This window comes from Berkeleyomyces rouxiae, assembly GCF_048999995.1.
Source record: "Berkeleyomyces rouxiae strain 22BRR77 chromosome Unknown BrBRR77_ptg000001l, whole genome shotgun sequence".
NCBI lineage: Eukaryota > Fungi > Ascomycota > Sordariomycetes > Microascales > Ceratocystidaceae > Berkeleyomyces > Berkeleyomyces rouxiae.
The window spans coordinates 4,807,059-4,824,443 of record NW_027396491.1 but is presented as its reverse complement, the minus strand read 5'-3'; the positions used below and the strand labels follow the sequence as shown (position 1 = coordinate 4,824,443).

Below are 17,385 nucleotides of genomic sequence, written 5' to 3'. Positions count from 1 at the left end.
GGGCGTATCGAAGGCGGCTCAAAAGTTCTACTTCTGGATGGCTGGCATACTCGTATATATGATGCATAACTACCATGTTATTTTTTTCTTTTCTTGCATGATTGTTCTCACGATCGCTTACAATAGCGCCATTGCAGCTTGCAGCCTGCTTCATCATGGGGCGCTTTTCTGTGGCATTGTGATGGAAGTCCATGTCACCCCGGCTGCAACGTCTGAGGTTCTTCTCCGGCTCCCTCTAGCAAATCCTAGTATGTGTCCAATACCGGCCTGCTTCACAACGTCACCATCTCGGGAGCATTTTGGCGCTCCTAGTCTAGACTCTAATCACCACCCACACACGCCACATATTGCAAGTTATAGCATGCCGCGCTCTGCCCTCCTCGAGTGCCACGGGCTCTATATTGGTCTGCAAATATTTCTATGGGGCATCTTGAAAATACTTCTCGGTTAATTAAAATGGTTTCTATGTGCGCGCCATGGAGCTCGAGCCAGCCGTATACCCTCTGGACGAATCAACAGCCGTGAATATGTCCGACTGCAATATCCAGCGCATGCGTGTATGTTGGCGTTTAGCCTTTACGGGCCCAGTAGTGTAAGTGGTTTGCCGGCATCCATGCGGCCTAATCTCGCAGATGAATACGGGCAACACTAGACCAAGACAACGAATGCTGGTAGCAACCAACGGCGGTGTCGTTTCACGCTTCGGCGGCAGCAATCTAACTGTGCTTTTGGTTTGGAGAATATCACCAGTAGCCTCAACTTACAAAAGCTCCACTCGACAATACTCTAGCTTTCAGTGGCCATTTTCTCCCAGTTCCATGAGTGACTCTATGGATCGCCATCTAGCATCTTTCTGTAACCCCACGCTGGCATCTTGCAGTCATTGCTTAAACGTTTATACATGCTGTGCTTGGGGCGGAAAATCGTCCACATGGATGATAACGGCGAGCCCGTTCAAGAAAAGGATCCCGTCCTAGCTAAAACCTCTCCCATAGACCACCAGCTGGATGTTGCGGCCATGGATACGTCGCCCAATGGCGAAACGGTGGTACATTCTGGTCTCGACCTCTTGATCCAGACGTGGGATGACTGCACGTGCTTTTATGGCCATCCCCTCTGCCGAATGCCCGACCAAGGAAAACCCCGCTGCGACATTCTTCCAGACGGGCACTGGCCACTGGCTATGGTTCCAAATGGTTCCCTGTGCAAGCTTGTACATGTGAAGCTACTTTGACGATGCACAGGATCGTGATTTGGAATCCAGCAGAACAATGGTAGGAGCCGCCTGTGCCCATTGGGCCGCAGAGGAAGTGGCAGCTTGCTTTGATTCACGATCTACATGCTTGAGAACGCCGTTTACCGCCTGTCATTGAGGCTTTTGGGAATAGCCAAGACGATAGTCTGGATGGAAAGTCCAGCTACCACACCATGTAGAGATCAGATTGCAACTCGCCTGACAAGGCCGCCCGATCTTTTCACCTGTGCCGTCACAATCACTATGAGTACACTCGCTCTACCTGCAACAGTCCATCAAGCCTCGGCCGAGCAATAACGGTGTTTTCTCCACTGATACAAGTCGACATGAAGAACCTGTGCTTTTGCCACACGTTCAATCTACACCACACCACTCTATGCGCCTGCAGAACGGCCCATTCCAGTCCGCCGCCGGCTTCACTGTGGGTCGAAGCGAATTCCCTCGCTGGTCCTAGCAGCTTGGAAGGCGAATCTGTGGGCTGCGATTTAAGACATTGTTATCCTTCCCGAGGTTGGCTACATACATGACTAGTGATGTGTCAAATAGGCATCTGACCTGCTACCCAGACTTGACGCGCTGATTAGAAACATAGGCTTCTCACGGCTAGAGGTACCGGAGCTTGGCAAGCCGATCGGTAGGTCTCAAAGCTTAGCAGAACGAGCCCCATGGTCATAAAAGTGTCTATAAGTTGATTATTCTCGACAACATTTTCTTCAGCAATGGAAAATGGCCCAGGCACACTCTGCGATTTCGCAGCACACGCAAGGACCATGGCAAACAAGCAGGCCAGAAAGGCTCTGGAGCTACTACGGCGTCATCTGAGTGCTTTTTTTTTTCTTCTTCTTTTTTTGTTCTATTTAGTGACAGCAGAGAACAATGGGAAGCTTGGATGTCGTTGCAGATTGGGTGGCAGACCAGAGATGCGACTTGCGTTCTGCATCCAGACGTATCAGATGGAATTGTCTGACAAATCGACAGTCTGAGCATATCGGCAGAGCAGACACATTACCTGTGTACATCGATCACTATATAGGATGCCAGCCATGTAGCTGTGAGTATGTGCTACCAATCCTAACGGAGGTGGACTATAAAATGCCTGACCAAGGGATTGGTATCAAGACGATTGGCCCAACAAAGCAGACGGATGCATCAGACACTGCGAATACATGCAAATCAAGCACGACTGGGGGCTAAACAAAACTTGCGGTCAGTGACGTCACGTGAAGAAAGAGGGTTTATAAGACGGGGAGTGCCCAAGAAAAAAAAAAAGAAAAAAAAGAAAAAAAGAGGTTCTTAGAATGCCAGATATCCTGCCAGTGGGGAGAGGGAAGAGGAGACAAGGAAGATGTGAGATGTGATATCGTGGCCTGCAGGATTTTTTTCATTTTTTTTTTTTTTCATTCTGACACCAAGACGTGCATATGGGAGATTGGGCAGAAGAAAAGACACTTTAACTTGTGGCGGTGAGCAGCCCGCGGCACCAGGCATGGGAGACAGGACCGGAGAGCCATCATGGAGATACAGTCTCGAGTGGTCCCAGGGCTGTGAAACACGGAAGACGGAGGAGGAGCAGGATGGCGTGGTGGTTGCGGCTGGTGGTTGCTACCTAGACTACAGAAAGGTCGATAGGACACACGCCGAGGCCCAAGGGATGGGCCATGGTGTCTTGAGTGTCTTGATGTAGGCTCAAGCTGGAGGTGTTTGGGCTCGGCTGCTGGGCTCGACGCAGCAGAGTCTCACACATATTACATGCCAGAGCCCGTGCTTACTCTGACTCCGGTGTATATTGCATGCATGTATGCAACCAAACTTCCCTGCAGACAGCCAGTTGTGTGGTGAAGGTTGTGTGTGGTTGATCTCGAAGGAAAGCCCTAGAGATGCGCGGGTATGCAAAGTACTACGGAAGTTCACAAACACAAAGAAAGGGCAAACATGTGAGTAATGGAAATGAATATCTTGAATCTAAGTGGCCGTCTAAAGATGATTGGCCCTAGTAATATTAAAACAACAAGAAAACAACCCACAGAAGCGTCGCATCGCACAAGATGGACGCCCCCAATTACACGACGATCTGCAGTCACGTGACCCCGAGAAAATGAGGTTCTGCTGGTAGAAATGTGGGATGCTGGAACTGTGATCCTCCCGATGATTTTTTGGTGGTTTTTTGTGGGATAATGAAGGGCAAAAGGAAGAACGCCGTCTAATAAGAGAGAAAAAGATCAAAAAAAAAGTCTATGAATGATGCAAGCCAAACGAGATAGAGCGCGAGGCAAGTGAAGCGGCACTGCTCTAAAGAGGTATAAAGAAAAAAAGAAAAAAAAAAAGGTGTGATAAAACACAGACGATCGCTCGCTGGGGTGGATATGAAGGGCCGAGAAGAAACGAAGATGAAAAAGAAATCAAAAAAGGCTCTGGCTGGGAGTGCTGCTGCGAAGCATTACGGGTTGAGTCCAGATCAAAGAGCAGGCGGAAAAGTCTAGAGAAAATGCGAGAGAATCGAAGCAAGGGAATCAAAGCAAGAAGACAGGGCTGGCGTGGCCTCGTTGCTTAGATGCGGCCCATACGGCGGCGGGGGAACTTGTCGGGGAAGTACATGGTGCACTCTTCGCAGGCATTGTCCATGCCAATGGTCTGCCAGATCGACCGGTCCTGGCACGGGGTCTGGATGAGACCGGCGCGCTCGCAGTAGCGGGCGAAGCTGAGGCTCTTGTGCTTGCACACAAACTGGTGGGCGTAGTACTGGCACATGGTGGAGGTTTGTGGAGAGTAAAGTAGAAGAGTAAAAGAAGAAGATACGGCGAGGAGCGTAAGAGCAAGAAAGATGAAGAGTGATGGAGGTATGATAAATGCGCGTGAGTATTAATCGTAGATGCAAAGAGATCAAAGCAACAAGTAGAATCAAGTGCAACGCTGGTGTGATGGATGAGAATGGTGAAGATGGGATGAGGAGAAGAGACCAGGAGGAGAAAAGGCGAGGGATGTAGTCGGCTTCATATATACTCGACGAAACGAGAGCTTGTTTTGCTGTTTGGCCGGCCGGCACATTTGGTTGGGTCTCACTGACATCCTGGTAGAGAAAAGCAACCCTGGCATTGGCACACAACACCACCCACCGTCCCATCCCATCCCATGCAGATAGATGCAACAACATACGTACACACCGTTACGGAGACCAGACGACAGCAAGAGAGCACAACCCTGTCGTGTCGGCCTTGCTGGCTGGTACCAAGCTTCCCTCTCCAATTTTGGGATCTGTTCGTCGACACATACAGCGACCGGGTCCAGGTTCCATGTCAAGTCTATCTTTGTCGGTGCGGCTGTGGCCTGTGCCAGATTTGAGCAGCAAGAGTAATAAAGGCAACGAAAAGGACGCCCAGACGCCTAAAAGGGTGGAAGAAGAGCCGGAGAAAAAAAAAAAAGAGAGGCTCCCCAGAAGTCGCTCTGCTCCAGTTCCTCTCGCTCTCATTCTCACTCGTTCTCTCGCCACTAATTTCCACCCATTAGTTGTCCTCTTCTCTTCCATTCCAGAGGGATGGTCCACCAGACCTTCATGTTACTTGATGGAAATGCCAACACAAGTTCATGGTGGTAGTAGCATGGCCGCGTAGCAAGGATGACCATGCTTCCACTAGTTGGTGTGGCCGAGAACAGAATCCCTATAACAGACGAAAAGTAAAATAATAGAAAATATCTTATTATTATTGTGCACCGACCAATAAGCCCATGGCCCATAGGCTTCTTGGTGTCCAGGGGGACTTCCCTCCCCATCGCACCAGGCCTAAAAAGGAAAACGTATAGAAGCATCTGCCGGACAGAAGAGGGAGAAAAAAAAGGACATGAGAGAGGGAAAAAGAAGATCCTCGCCTTGACCAGGATGTTGACCCGGGCTTGGGCTGCGTCAGGTTACTGTAGAGTAGTAGCTTGTATGTAAGAATACAAGCCAGCCAGAGAGAAACGCCGAGCTTTGCACTATTGCCCACTGGACTACGACTACTCATGGCAGGACATTATTCCAACGAGGAAAAATACCCGGCGAAGGAACATGGTTGATTACGGGACTTGCCATTGGCCTCGCCGTAAAGCTCTTTTGTGAGGACCAGCAGCTTGCCCCCCTCACAAGAAGCACATCAAACACCAGCATGGCCACCAGAAAAATCAAAGAAACAGAGCCGGAGACGAAAGAGGTATGAAGTCTGGGGCTCGACCTCTCCTCAATTCGCCTACAAGATTATTGGTTTTGAAAGAGGAGGGGGGACAAAAAAAAGCACAGAGCAAAAAACAAGGTCTAGAATCCAAGGACGAGGATTCGCCAGGCAGGATTCGACCAGGACTCGAGAAGTCAAGGACTCGAGGACTCGGTGACGACTCGGCAAGCACTTGAAGAAAGCCAAATGGGAAAGAACCTCGCATCACATGGCACATCGCCAAAAATGGCCATCACAAAGCCCACAGTCGTTATTTCTTTCAACATTGTCATTTCTGGTCGTGCCGATTAGTTGCGCGCAAAATAGAAAGCGGGAAGAGTGCGTGGCTGACTATCCTCTACGGCGTAGCTCAGTAACTAACCACTAGGAAGACGGACTGAACCAAGGAACACAGAGAGGCACACTTCCTAGCCCCTTCCATGACAAGACAGCTTATAAAAAGACACCCTAAAGGAAAATAAAGAGCAGGCTGGGTTAAAAACAGCCAGGTTATAAAATTATCCGCCCGCTTCTGTTTCGGAAGTAGAATGAGTGGCCAGATTCCATCTCAACCTCCTGGCTGGCTGGCTGGCACACAACAGAAGGGGCCCCGGGGTTTAGACGACTTCAGACGGACACAGACTTTGATCGACACTCTAGAAATAGACAATGAGACATGAGCACTGGGAGCAGTTGACTGTAATCTAAAAACTTGTCAGAAACAAGCCCCCAAAAGACATAGCCAGTCCATCATCACCATCACCATACCAGGTGAGGTTGTGACTTCACATAACTAGTTGTATGTAGCAAACATGTCAAGTACTTGGACGCACGATAATGCTTCTCTCCCTCCCGCCCTGCCCCCACTACGACTTTACGCTTGTACGCAGTGGAGACTCCTCTGAACCCAACGGCCCAATAGTCACGATTCCAATTACTTCACAGGAACTGCAACCGGAGAGCAACGACTAATAGCAACGTAATTATTGGTGCAACATCATTAGCCAATGCTGGCAACGATACAGTGACAAGATAAATTGGCTTCCATCTTTGCTCTTGGAGGCTTTTTTTTTTCTTCTCTTTTTCTCAAAGGATTGCAGCATAAGCATATGAGTCCCATAAAAAAAAACACAAACGGTTACTTGGCTCAAGACATCTCACGATAGTTGGCCGCGTGTGGAGTCTTTTCTTGATGCCCCTCCTCCATATACATGTGTACATGCTTATCTACATCGCCGTCGGGTCGTGTATACTTGTCTACTTGACCCGACTAGCCTCGCAGAGTATCGGTTCGTGCCCCCTCATTTTACCCAGCACCCTGTAGCCACTGCCAGATTACTAGAGCCGTTATTACTACTTCTACTGTATAGGGCCTCGGACTGCCAAATACCGTTTAGCATAGTACTCAGATCATCAGACGAGCCTCTTTCGAACACTAGAAACACCATATACCAGGGACAGTAATGATTTGAGGGGGGGAGAGCCCTACAATGCCTCGGACTATCTCCTACCGGCAAAAATAACCAGGGTAAAGAGACAAGTCGGCACTCCGGCAGCTTTTCCCCTTCCCTCGTGTCCTCCTTCCTCTCCTTTCTCATCTCTCTAACATGGCATGGTATGGCAGTCAGTGTATCATCCTGTCTCTTGTCTACATGGGATCGAAGTTCCAGCCACCAATCTGGCTCTATTTTAACGCCCATGTACATACATACACATACATACACACCTGTAGATCAGATCATAGTTTATTTTTGCTTCTGACTTTGCCTTGCAACCGAGAGACCCAGAAACAAATGCCCTGGTTGTTGTCTCTTGTTGACCCCCAAAAAATGACGATGACATTGAAGGAGCATCTACCCACGGGCCTCATGTGGCCTAATGAGGCATTTGTGGTGCGTCTTGAAGCTCTTCGCCAGCAAGCGAGAAATAAAGATAGTTTGGGGGTGCGCTAGAAAGACACTGGAAGCGTGAGAGGGCTGCCAGATCAAGAACAGGACAAAACGGACGCCGCGGGCTCGGATCCGGCCATCCGGTGATTAGGAGCAGCTCCCACGCTGGTGGTGCTGCTGCTGCTCCTACTCTTCCTGTCTGGTGTCTGGCCCTGTGAGAGTGCGGCGTCAATGATCTCGGTGAGGCCTTGATTGTCGACGAGTGGAACGAGCGGGCGTATTTGCACATGCGCATGCACGCGCGCAATTCAGTACATCATGCCATGCGCCAGGACTGGGCTTGTTGGGTTCGTCACGACGTGTGTAGAGGTATACTCGCGCAAGTCCATACATATCGCCCATATGTCGATTCGGCACTCTTTGTCGGCGCTCGAGGCGGTGACAAGATGCAATGCACCCTCTGCAGACTGGCCTGTGCGCTTGTTACTGTGCTTCCTTTGGGCTTCTGGAAGGTCTTCTGCTTCCTTTGGTCTATAAGTGCGTACCGATATAACGCATCTGCTTTGTTTCCATCGGTGAAGCCAGGCATGTCCGCGCCAAGTCCTAGTCACTCGGCCGTGAATAAGCAGCAAGATAGCAGACCGGGAGGGCCAGGGGAGGAGCCATCCCGGTGAGCAGAGTGTCTATTGTATGTGCAGTTAGTTAGTTAGTTAACTATACATACTACACACTTGTGCGCGTATGGCTGGCTCATCTTCTCGGCTCGTCCTCGACTTTATCTCGTCGCCTGTTCCTGGCCTGCCTTGCACGTTGCGCCATCTTTCGGGGTCTCCTAGGCTGCAAGCACGCACTGTTCTGTTTAGAGCTGCTGTGAGCCCGTGTCGTCGCCCTAGCTTCTGAGCGTCAGCATCGTCCATAACAAAGGTAGTTATTTGTACTTGCAACTATAGATTTCATCGCATTCCTCAGATTCCCTGGTCTCGCCTGTGCAGAACACCGTCTCTCCGCTCACCCGGTTTCTCCAGACCAGGCCCAAGTCATCATGAGGGTCGTGGGCAGTGGAAAGTGGAGGTGGAACTTTCCGGGGAGACTCTTAGCCGGCCGGGGGGTTATTTTATGCTTGTGGAGTCAGTCCTAGTATCGGTTTGATTTGCTTGTTTAGCCAGATGGAGGGCGGGCAGCTTCTTGCTAGCTGGTAAACCCTCTACCCTCTTCCTCCTGGACCAGTCTCCTTTTCTCTCTATGACCCTCTCTTCTCCTCTCCCTCCCCTGTCCCCTTCCCTTTCTACCCGCCTTCAAACCCGCCACTCTGCCACGCTTGCCTCAAGGCGCCCTGATTTTAGCCTCATCCTTGCTTTGTCTTGTCTTGTCTTGTCTTGGCTGGTCTTACAGTCCGAACAAGGGTGCTCCCTCCTGGCTGTACATATTCGGAGCCGTGGCGCTTTAGCTTTCGCTTCTTGCTACCACCCTTGTCATTCTGCTCACCTGAATCGCTTTGCCAGTGGCCCGTCCCTGATCGGTGTCCTATACTAGGCCACGCTTATGCTAAGCATGTACAAGCATATTGTGTGCCATGTTATTGTACTACGCTCTAGAGTAGCTTTTAATTGTATGGACTCGCACTCTAGAGCCCCTCCAACCCACGCCTCACGTACTCGGTGCTCCCGAGCCTGCTGACGGTACGCTCGGTGTAGGCTATAGAGCTTGCCATTAAGCACCATACACGAGCTGTTGGCTGATCACGTTTTCCGTTCCATTATCTTCACCGAGCCCGAAAAGCAGGGACCACAACGAAGTGACGCCGAGATTCTGATAAGTTGTGATACGCGATAGCAATTGGTGATGTTGATTGGGTAAAGGATAATATGTGTTAGGGTTAGATGTGATCCTTGGGTTAGAATCCTGACGTGACAGTCGAGGAGGATAGAGGCAGCCGGCAGCACCTGTCAATGATAGGGCCCCTTCTTAGACAGGCCCCTTTTCATCTGATGTTAATCTTCACGCTTTGTCAAAGTGATAGTTAACTATGTGATTCAAGCTTATGTGACAGAGCCATAGGCAAAGGGCAAGGCCGTGACGGGCAAACTGTGTCTATTAATATGCACATGCAGACAAACCTGCCAGCCTCCTGCAAACGTCAGCCTTGTGCTGTCTGCACTTTACGTGCAGTTTGTCGCGTAGCTTAAACCCTTGCTCGCGATGCGCGTCATTGGATTTTCAGGCTGGTTCTCGTGTGGTGGCAAGCTTGATATTGGAATGTAAAAGTAACAGGATACACGCAACGTTTGCACAGTACAACCCAGCGAATCTCGTACAAAACGAGACTAATAGCTGCGCCCAAGCTGGCGGTTGCAGTGGTGTCACCTGCATGTAGCCTGCATGTACCTTCGGGTACTTTTAACTACGTGTAACTACTTGCATGTACTTGCAATTGGGTGCTCTCGTGGTGCTTCCTTAAGCACTTGCAGCGTGTCTCGCCCGACCGAGGTTTAGGGAAAGTGCGTGAAAAGTCTTCACCACCTTCTCTTTGTAGATGCGTGTCCGGTTGCCCTCTGAAGCCACGTGATTTATGATAAAGAGATGTGGCCTCTTGGATATTTGTCTTTCTTTTGATCAAGTCGCGGCAAACTATCACCACTCGCAAGCTGCCCGCCATCATTTCGCCATGTGAAGGCCGCAATTCTCACACAACAATAAAACCCCTGGCCCACTATACTTTTATCCCTTGTTCCAGCCAGTCACGCTCGTCGCGCGTCGGCGCAGCTCCAAATTCAAGGTCACACCGTTGCCGCAGCGCACGCCTATCAGCCAAATTGTGCTGAATTTTGCGCTTCCTTTCTCTCTCGCACACGCTTTTTTTTTTCCTGCCGTGGAATCTCCCGTCGAACCAGTTGCGCGCCTGGGAACCACGCCCATCAAACTTTGCCGCTGTGTCGTCACATTTCACGGAATATTTGCTATTTTTTTGTCTGCTCCTGTTACTTCACTTGAGTTGCGAACATCGTCTACCGTAGTGCGAGCTCTAATCCCGCGCTCCTTTTCTCGGCCCCTCAACGACTTTCTTATGCCTCTACTCCTAGGCTTTCCAACCTCAAAAAAGCAACCGAATACGACTCGCTGCAGGCCCATTGCAATATTTAATTTTTAATTCCAGCAGAGCTTCGTTGACTTTGTCTGAGACTGCTTTCCCCAGCCTCGTCTGGTCTTGTCCCTTTTTGTGACCTTCGCGCCCGCCTCCTTGCAAAAGCTTCTCTTTGCTCCTCGCCTTCCTATCAACCTTCGCCGGAAACCTTCTCACGACACACAATCGCAGCCGCTTGTTCCTTAAATACACTTGTTTTGGGCTGCCTGCGTGTATCTAAGTCCCGAGCCTTTCCCTCTAACTGCCCGCTTGTCGCTCGTTTACCGCTCTCGCACCCATTCGCTCGTTCATTTGCATTCCAGTGCCTCAAACTCCTCCCCACTGGCTTATTTCGACGACATCTTCTTTCGAAACCGCCCACAACCGCCTGCTTTCGCGCCTAGAATTCGCTGGCGCCTATCTCGCCTATACTTCCTCGGCCGTAGCAACCATCCTGTTTTGTGGAAACAGAGGCGCCCCTTCGTGATCGGTAAACCGCCAGCCTTGCCACTGGTAGCTAGCTAGTTTTCAGTGTATGCACTAAAAGTAGCTATCCGAACTTGTAATAAGGCGCTCTTAAACGGCTGAGTCCAGCACACAGCGAACTGTTTGTGCTACTTAAGCAAGCTACTTGGCTGATTGATTCGAGAAATTCACCTACTCTCGTTTCCTTACCCCCTTCTTTTCTGACCACATTATCGAACAACTTGCAATATCCGACATCACATCACGATACCGATTACTCTCCGCGTCGACCTTGCAGCTCCTGGTAAAGGTGTTTTGTTAAAGAAAGCATCGAAAGCCTGGAAGCTAAAACATAACTTCGGGCTTGGGCCTAAGTTTGCATAGGGGGCTTCCTTTTTCTCAAAAGCAACTCTCTGTCAACTTCACCACCAACCTTGAATCTGCAACACAACTATCTACGTCCTTTGCAGTCTTTGCATGAGACGTTACCAGCCCAAAGACTCTCTTTAAGGCTCCGATACAAAACCTCTTTGGTCTTGTTGAAAAGTCCTTTGCCCACGCTGCTTTTGCTGCCATATACATCATTGTTTGCCATTGTTCCATCCAGTCTGATGTTTCGTAAATGACGATGTGCAAGGAATAGCCAGTTACAACCTTCAGCCCCGTTTCTTCTAAGATCGTACATATTCCCCATATTGCATATTCTGAGGTCTACTCTGTCCTGAAGCCAGATTTTCGCCCCATACGCTTCCGTATACCCTACCATCTTGGCCCAATCGCGTGTCGTGGTAGCGCTGTGTTGAAAACCGTGTGGCCCTTTGGGTCCGAAATTTGCTTTTTAGCCCAAGTCTTGTTAGGAACCCAACCATTTTATCCCGTTCTCGCGGCTAAACATCAACACCTAAAGCCAAGAGAAGCGTCATACTGATTCTTTGCGACCCGACACGTTGGAAATTTGGAACCCGCGAAGGTAAAAAGGCTTAGGGCATCTTGCTTTGCCTGCTATTGGTAAGCTTCCAATCGATTCCTCATGACAACTGAACCTAATCCCATTGTTTGGGGACGTTTCTGTTTTACATCAGATCTCGTCTCAAGAAATCTGCGCCGTTTTTTCAAATGTAGACGGGTCTCATTTACACATGCTATAATGTTCTAATGATTCGTGTTCTCATGGGGCCGATGTCACTTTCATTGTAACGGACTTGCTAACCAGTTTTCAGGCCAGGCGTCCAAAAGACCCACAGCTCGATCAAGGTCTATTTGTTCTGATCATGGCATCCTCTGAAGTCGATCAGAAGTTTCTCGGGCGACTAGCCAAGGCAGTCGAACCAGAAAATCGCCTACTATCCGAAATGCTGTTCAAAATCCTTGGCTTGTCCCTGAATTTAGCAGAGCAGCTTGTACTAGCCAAAAAGCAGAGGCGGCAAATGGCACTAAGTTCACCAGACTACCTCAAGCGGGCATGGCACATCCTTTGGCTTTCGCGAGAGGGTCTTAAAATGTTAGAGCAATATGTTTTACCAATGGTTGGCCACTATGGAGAGCTCAAGGTTCTGGCATACAAACTACGGGCGTCCTTTTATCACATTTTTGTACTATTCTATAACAACCCGACAGTCTCCGACATGGGCATATGTGAAGTCGTGATATCACATCCATCCAATCAACAAAAGCGAGATGCAAAAGGCAAAGGAAAAACCGTGGCACGTGAGGATGATTTAGAATCACTGAACTCTTCCATACAACCGACACATCCACTGGAAGGGGGGCCTTCATTACGCCCCCCGCCTGGATTTGAGCTCGTAAATCCGAAAGCGATAGAGTTCTCACCCGACTTCCTCATCTCCGCTACAAATTACCTGCCTTTGGCACAACGGTACTTTATGGAAGCCGTCATAATAGCGGAAGAGCTACTATGGGGGTCACATTCCCTACGGTTATCGGTCAAGACCGAGTATGCGGCATTCTTATATGAATGCATGCACGATGTCGAGGGCAGTCGACAGCTAGCAAAGACCACCATTGCCGAGGTCTACGACGCCCAAGAGGGAATGGATGATGATATGTTTTCCGATGCCTGCGAGCTGGTCACTGTTTTGGGCCGAATGATGAAGCGCGGCCTTGAGCCGAACGGCAGCGTGAGGCATAAAACAGTACCACTGGCGTCACAGGTCGCCGTCCCGTTGCCTGGTATGGAAAATCCCATCTGAGATGAGACGAAAACCAAGCTGGGCTGTACGAGATACCCTTCGACACCACGGTCCTTTAGTCACTTTCCCGACTTTTCCTGGTTTTACTAGAGCAAACTCTTGAACTGGCGCTGTAAAAATAACCAACTGCTAGCAATCACACACACCTTCACAGCAGCGTTTCTTATTTCGTCTGATTGCATTTGTTTAATCTCTTTTGCCATTTACCCTTCATTGGACTACATGTTCTCCTGCTTATCTGTATCTACATAATACTGGGCGTTTTTTTATTGTCTTGTTTGGTCTAACTAGTTTTTTGTCGTCGTTTTTAGCTGTGAGCATATGCAGTTTGATATCGTGTTGTTCCAGAGTTTACCTTATTTTTTTTTTCTTTTCCCTTTCTGCGTTGCTAGAGTTTCACCTCAGGTCCTTTTTCTTTTGTTTTTATTTAATGCTGTACAGAGCATAAGAGAGGTTGGCGATGCTCCATGGCATTTGGCCTTCACTAGTTAGTTGGGCCATGACCTTCTCGTGATGGATGGTACATTTACTCTTCACAGAACTTTATACAAGGCACATTTTGTACTTATATAAATATGATTCATTCCAGTCTATCCGAATTCTATGAACTACAGGAAAACGTAACGCCAACTCCCTAACTGTCTAACACAATACCGAAAAAAGTCCAGGCGGCGGACAGTGATATCGCCATGGACGAGACCCAGATGAATCCTAAGATGCCGAAGACGCCGAACATGCCGAAACCAGAGCGCCACGCCGAGAAGTCTTACTCCCGCTCCCGCTTCACGCGGACCTGTGGCGCCCGCGGTCCCAGCATCCAGTCCTGCATAGCTAGCCACTCGCTCCAGCTAGCCTCGGCACCCTCAATCTCTTGTTCCGTGGCGTTCATGGGTCGCATAAAGGGGATGGTTTGGCCGTCTTCCATGTCGTAGTCGGCCTTGACATGCAGCCAAGTATCGCTCTTGGCGGCAAACAGGTAGTTTTGGCGCTCCGCCTCGTGCAGCGGGCCGACGCCCTCGCGCCAGTCATCGCCAAAGAAACCGTGCAGCACGCCCGGCGCATCGAAGCCCGTTGCTACTAGGCGACGGATGTACGGCAGCAGCGTGACGGTGGACGAGGCGCAGGCCAGCGTGCCGGCGGTTGGCGAATCGGGAGGCATGGACATGGACATGGACATGGTGGTACGTGCAGACGGCGACGAGCCGGCGAGCGCGGGTGAGCCGGTGTGCGGCAGTACCTGGGACGACGAGAGCACGGGCTGGCGCAAGCGCTGGCTCGGCAGCTGGATGTTGACGTAGGCGGCAACGGCCTGCACGGGGCTGGTGTGCTGGGCCACGTCGATAAAGTAGCGCACGCACGACTGGAACTTGGGGTGCCAGTCGAAGATGTCGCTGTTACCGAGAAAGGGCTGAGACGTGCCGAGAAGACTGTTAGCGAGCACGAGGGCGGGCGGGGAGTTGGAGAAGAGCATTGTGGGATGGATGATGGGGAGGAAGTGGAACTGGGGGATTTGGGATAAAAAGTGATAGAGAAATGGCGAGGGTGAGCCGGGTTTCAGTAGAGCCAGTGGACGTTGGTCGAGGGATTGGTCTCTCGAAGTCTTCATATCATGCGATAGGCTTTATACGCGATATTCAGCTGTAGAAGCCAGACTTGGCACGACTGAGAGGATAGTAAAAAAGGACAACCCTGTGTAACCAGGAGTTTCCAAGGCAGCCACTCGACGGCTAGATCAGACACTTGCTCTCTATTGGGCTTTCATATCTGCCACTCAGTAGGGCAATTGCAACGTGAACATAGCACAAATGAAAAAGGGAGTGTTACACAGATGCAGCCAAGACAAAGCAAGAGCAGATCCATGACAGGGCAGCTACGGAAAGTAGCATTTGAGATGGACAGGCAGGTACGGCACACCAGGGCAAAAAAAAAGGCAATTGCCGAGTTGGGAAAATACTTACATGCGACATCAGGTGGGCTGAGCTTGCGGCGGCCATGATGGGACTTTGAGGGGTGCTTTTCTGAGGATCGACGCTGGCTTGGCTGATGTGAGAGCGTAGGGTGGGGAGGTAGAACCTGGCTGGAGAGTGATGATATGGATGGGGCGTGGGTTGAATGAAGAGAGGGAGGTGCAGATGTCGGCGATATCACACGCGTGGACCAAAAGGAGCGAGTTCTTGGCTGTGAGAGCTGAAGAAAGAACGTCGAGGGCGAGGGAGGGCAGATGTACTGTGCGGAAGATGAGAATGCCTTTGTAGCAAGAGAATGGGGGAAGGGGGGCAGAGGGGAGGCGAGAAGAAGCGGCAGGCCAAAACCAAGACTTGTTTTTGAGCCAGACGGTGTAAATAGAGAGGCAGACGAAAATAGCAGGAGAACAGCAAAAGCTACACTGTAGTAAACCTTGCCAATGCCATGTGTAGTAAGTCGAGTTGGACCAGAAGGTTGCAGAAAGGCCTCCGAAGCTTAGGATTTAGTAGCTAAATGACACAAAAGGAGAACCCAATACGGGCTGTTTTTTGTATTGACCGTAGGAAGGAGAAGGGTGAGTATAGCTTCCTGCGAGGCAGTATAAGTGAGCACGATGGGACAGAGAATCGTGATCAAGAGCAATCAGGAGCCGGGAGGATGGGAGCTGGATACTGTAGTTCAGCGAGAGAGGATAAGGGAAAGAGGGAATGTAGGTCGGAAGGAAGAGAGGTAGGAGTAGGTATCTAAAGGTTGATGTAGAAAAGGCAGAGCAAAGTAGTGATGATGTCGTCGAGAGGGGGGTAGGATGTATGGTTATATAGTCGGCCTAGCATGGAAGCAGGCAACTCCTAATGCGACCACTTCCTATAGGGCCTACTCCTTCCAACTTGATGGCTGTTTCCAGCGCGTCTTGCTGTCCTATGGAAGCTTCCCGTGTGTCAGTATGTTTTGGGCCGAAGAGATTGTGAGTTAAACGGGGATTGGCTGTGCAGCGGACAAGAAGACCCAGCATGAGGTTCTCGCTTGCGCTTAGCCCTGATCACCGCAGGGCTCTAGCACCAGCATCAATGGACGGAGACAAGAACAAGAACCCCAGCAAGGCAGAAAAAAAAAGCACGGGCCGTGCAAAAGTAACGAACATGGTAGTGTGTTCCGGGGGGTAGTTGATTAAAATAGACGGGCACCCCAAGACGCGCGAGGTGAGACACATGGCACTCGGCGATATCTTGGGAGTGCCCAGCCCAGCCCAGCCCAGAGGAGAGGACAGGCAACACCCGGGTTGACTGTCTGGAAGCGAGCTTGAACAACGAAACCTTGAGGGTTGTCGCGGGATAGGAGAGTCCAGCGCGATATTGCACTCACGGGCCTGCCATCCTGGCCAGGCCTGATTGTGCGAGCTGAAGACATCTGATGACAGGTCCCATAAAGCGGATCTGCTATATTCTTATGCTGCTATTACTCGTAGACAGTTTGTGTTATCTGGGGAAACCTCATAGGCTTGTCTTTAGCATTGTCTCTGTCGCCCCAACGGGCTGCCAGGCTACAATGTAATGTAGTAGTAAGTATACAACATGTGTATTCCAGGCAAGCTGCTCGTACCAAAAGCCACCTACCTACCCAATGGCTTCAGCCCATACATAGCCTATATTAAGCATCTCTCGTCCCGCCCCCCAGTCTCTTGGAGTCTTGGGCTGGACCAGAGTTGGACTTTCTCAGCCCAGTAGCTCTGACGCTGTGTCCATCTATTACACCAGGTGGTGTGGCCGGCACAGACTAGTCTGGCGGATGTCTGCGCCGAGATCTGTATAAATAGGAAAATAATACGGCGGCCCTGCGTCTTGGCTTCTCGGTACTCCTAGTGTTCTTGGCTGCGCGGATCAAGAACGCGTGTACCACTCTTCTTTTCTGCCAGGCTCAGCCGTCTGACGGGGGGTAGCCCCTGTTCGAGAGCTGCGCTTCGGTTTGCTGGGTGGAATCTCTTTTATTGTATGGTTTAGCTCTGGAGAGCCTATACTTGGGCCCTGTCGTCGCGCTCACTGGTTCGTCTTGATTAGTTATGTATGTACATGGCAAGATCATGAACTGATGTGCCGGCCTCGAACCAAGATTGCTCTATTTCGAGTGCCGATCGACCATTGTTGCCGATCTAGCCGCCCCCTTCTTTCCTCTGTACCTTGTACATACACATGTCTCGTTTCCTCTGTCTCGTACTATACGTATGTACATGTGTATCTATCTACAACACCTGTGCCCTTTTAGCACAGCGCCGAGTGGCTGCTCTGCACTTGGCAAACCT

General features: G+C 50.3%; 3 protein-coding genes across 3 annotated transcripts; 1 reads left to right on the top strand and 2 right to left on the bottom strand.

The window, feature by feature from the left end:
* Positions 1 to 3,802: 3,802 nt before the first annotated feature.
* Positions 3,803 to 4,003, bottom strand: BROUX77_001345 (uncharacterized protein; the record flags this gene model as incomplete). Its single annotated transcript, XM_073745764.1, has 1 exon — positions 3,803 to 4,003. One exon carries the CDS (start codon positions 4,001 to 4,003, stop codon positions 3,803 to 3,805), a length of 201 nt encoding a protein of 66 aa, XP_073609580.1.
* Positions 4,004 to 12,185: 8,182 nt separating this feature from the next.
* Positions 12,186 to 13,124, top strand: BROUX77_001344 (uncharacterized protein; the record flags this gene model as incomplete). Its single annotated transcript, XM_073745763.1, has 1 exon — positions 12,186 to 13,124. One exon carries the CDS (start codon positions 12,186 to 12,188, stop codon positions 13,122 to 13,124), a length of 939 nt encoding a protein of 312 aa, XP_073609579.1.
* Positions 13,125 to 13,890: 766 nt separating this feature from the next.
* On the bottom strand, positions 13,891 to 14,595 carry BROUX77_001343 (uncharacterized protein; the record flags this gene model as incomplete). The annotated part of the gene is made up of 1 exon (XM_073745762.1): positions 13,891 to 14,595. One exon carries the CDS (start codon positions 14,593 to 14,595, stop codon positions 13,891 to 13,893), a length of 705 nt encoding a protein of 234 aa, XP_073609578.1.
* Positions 14,596 to 17,385: the final 2,790 nt, after the last annotated feature.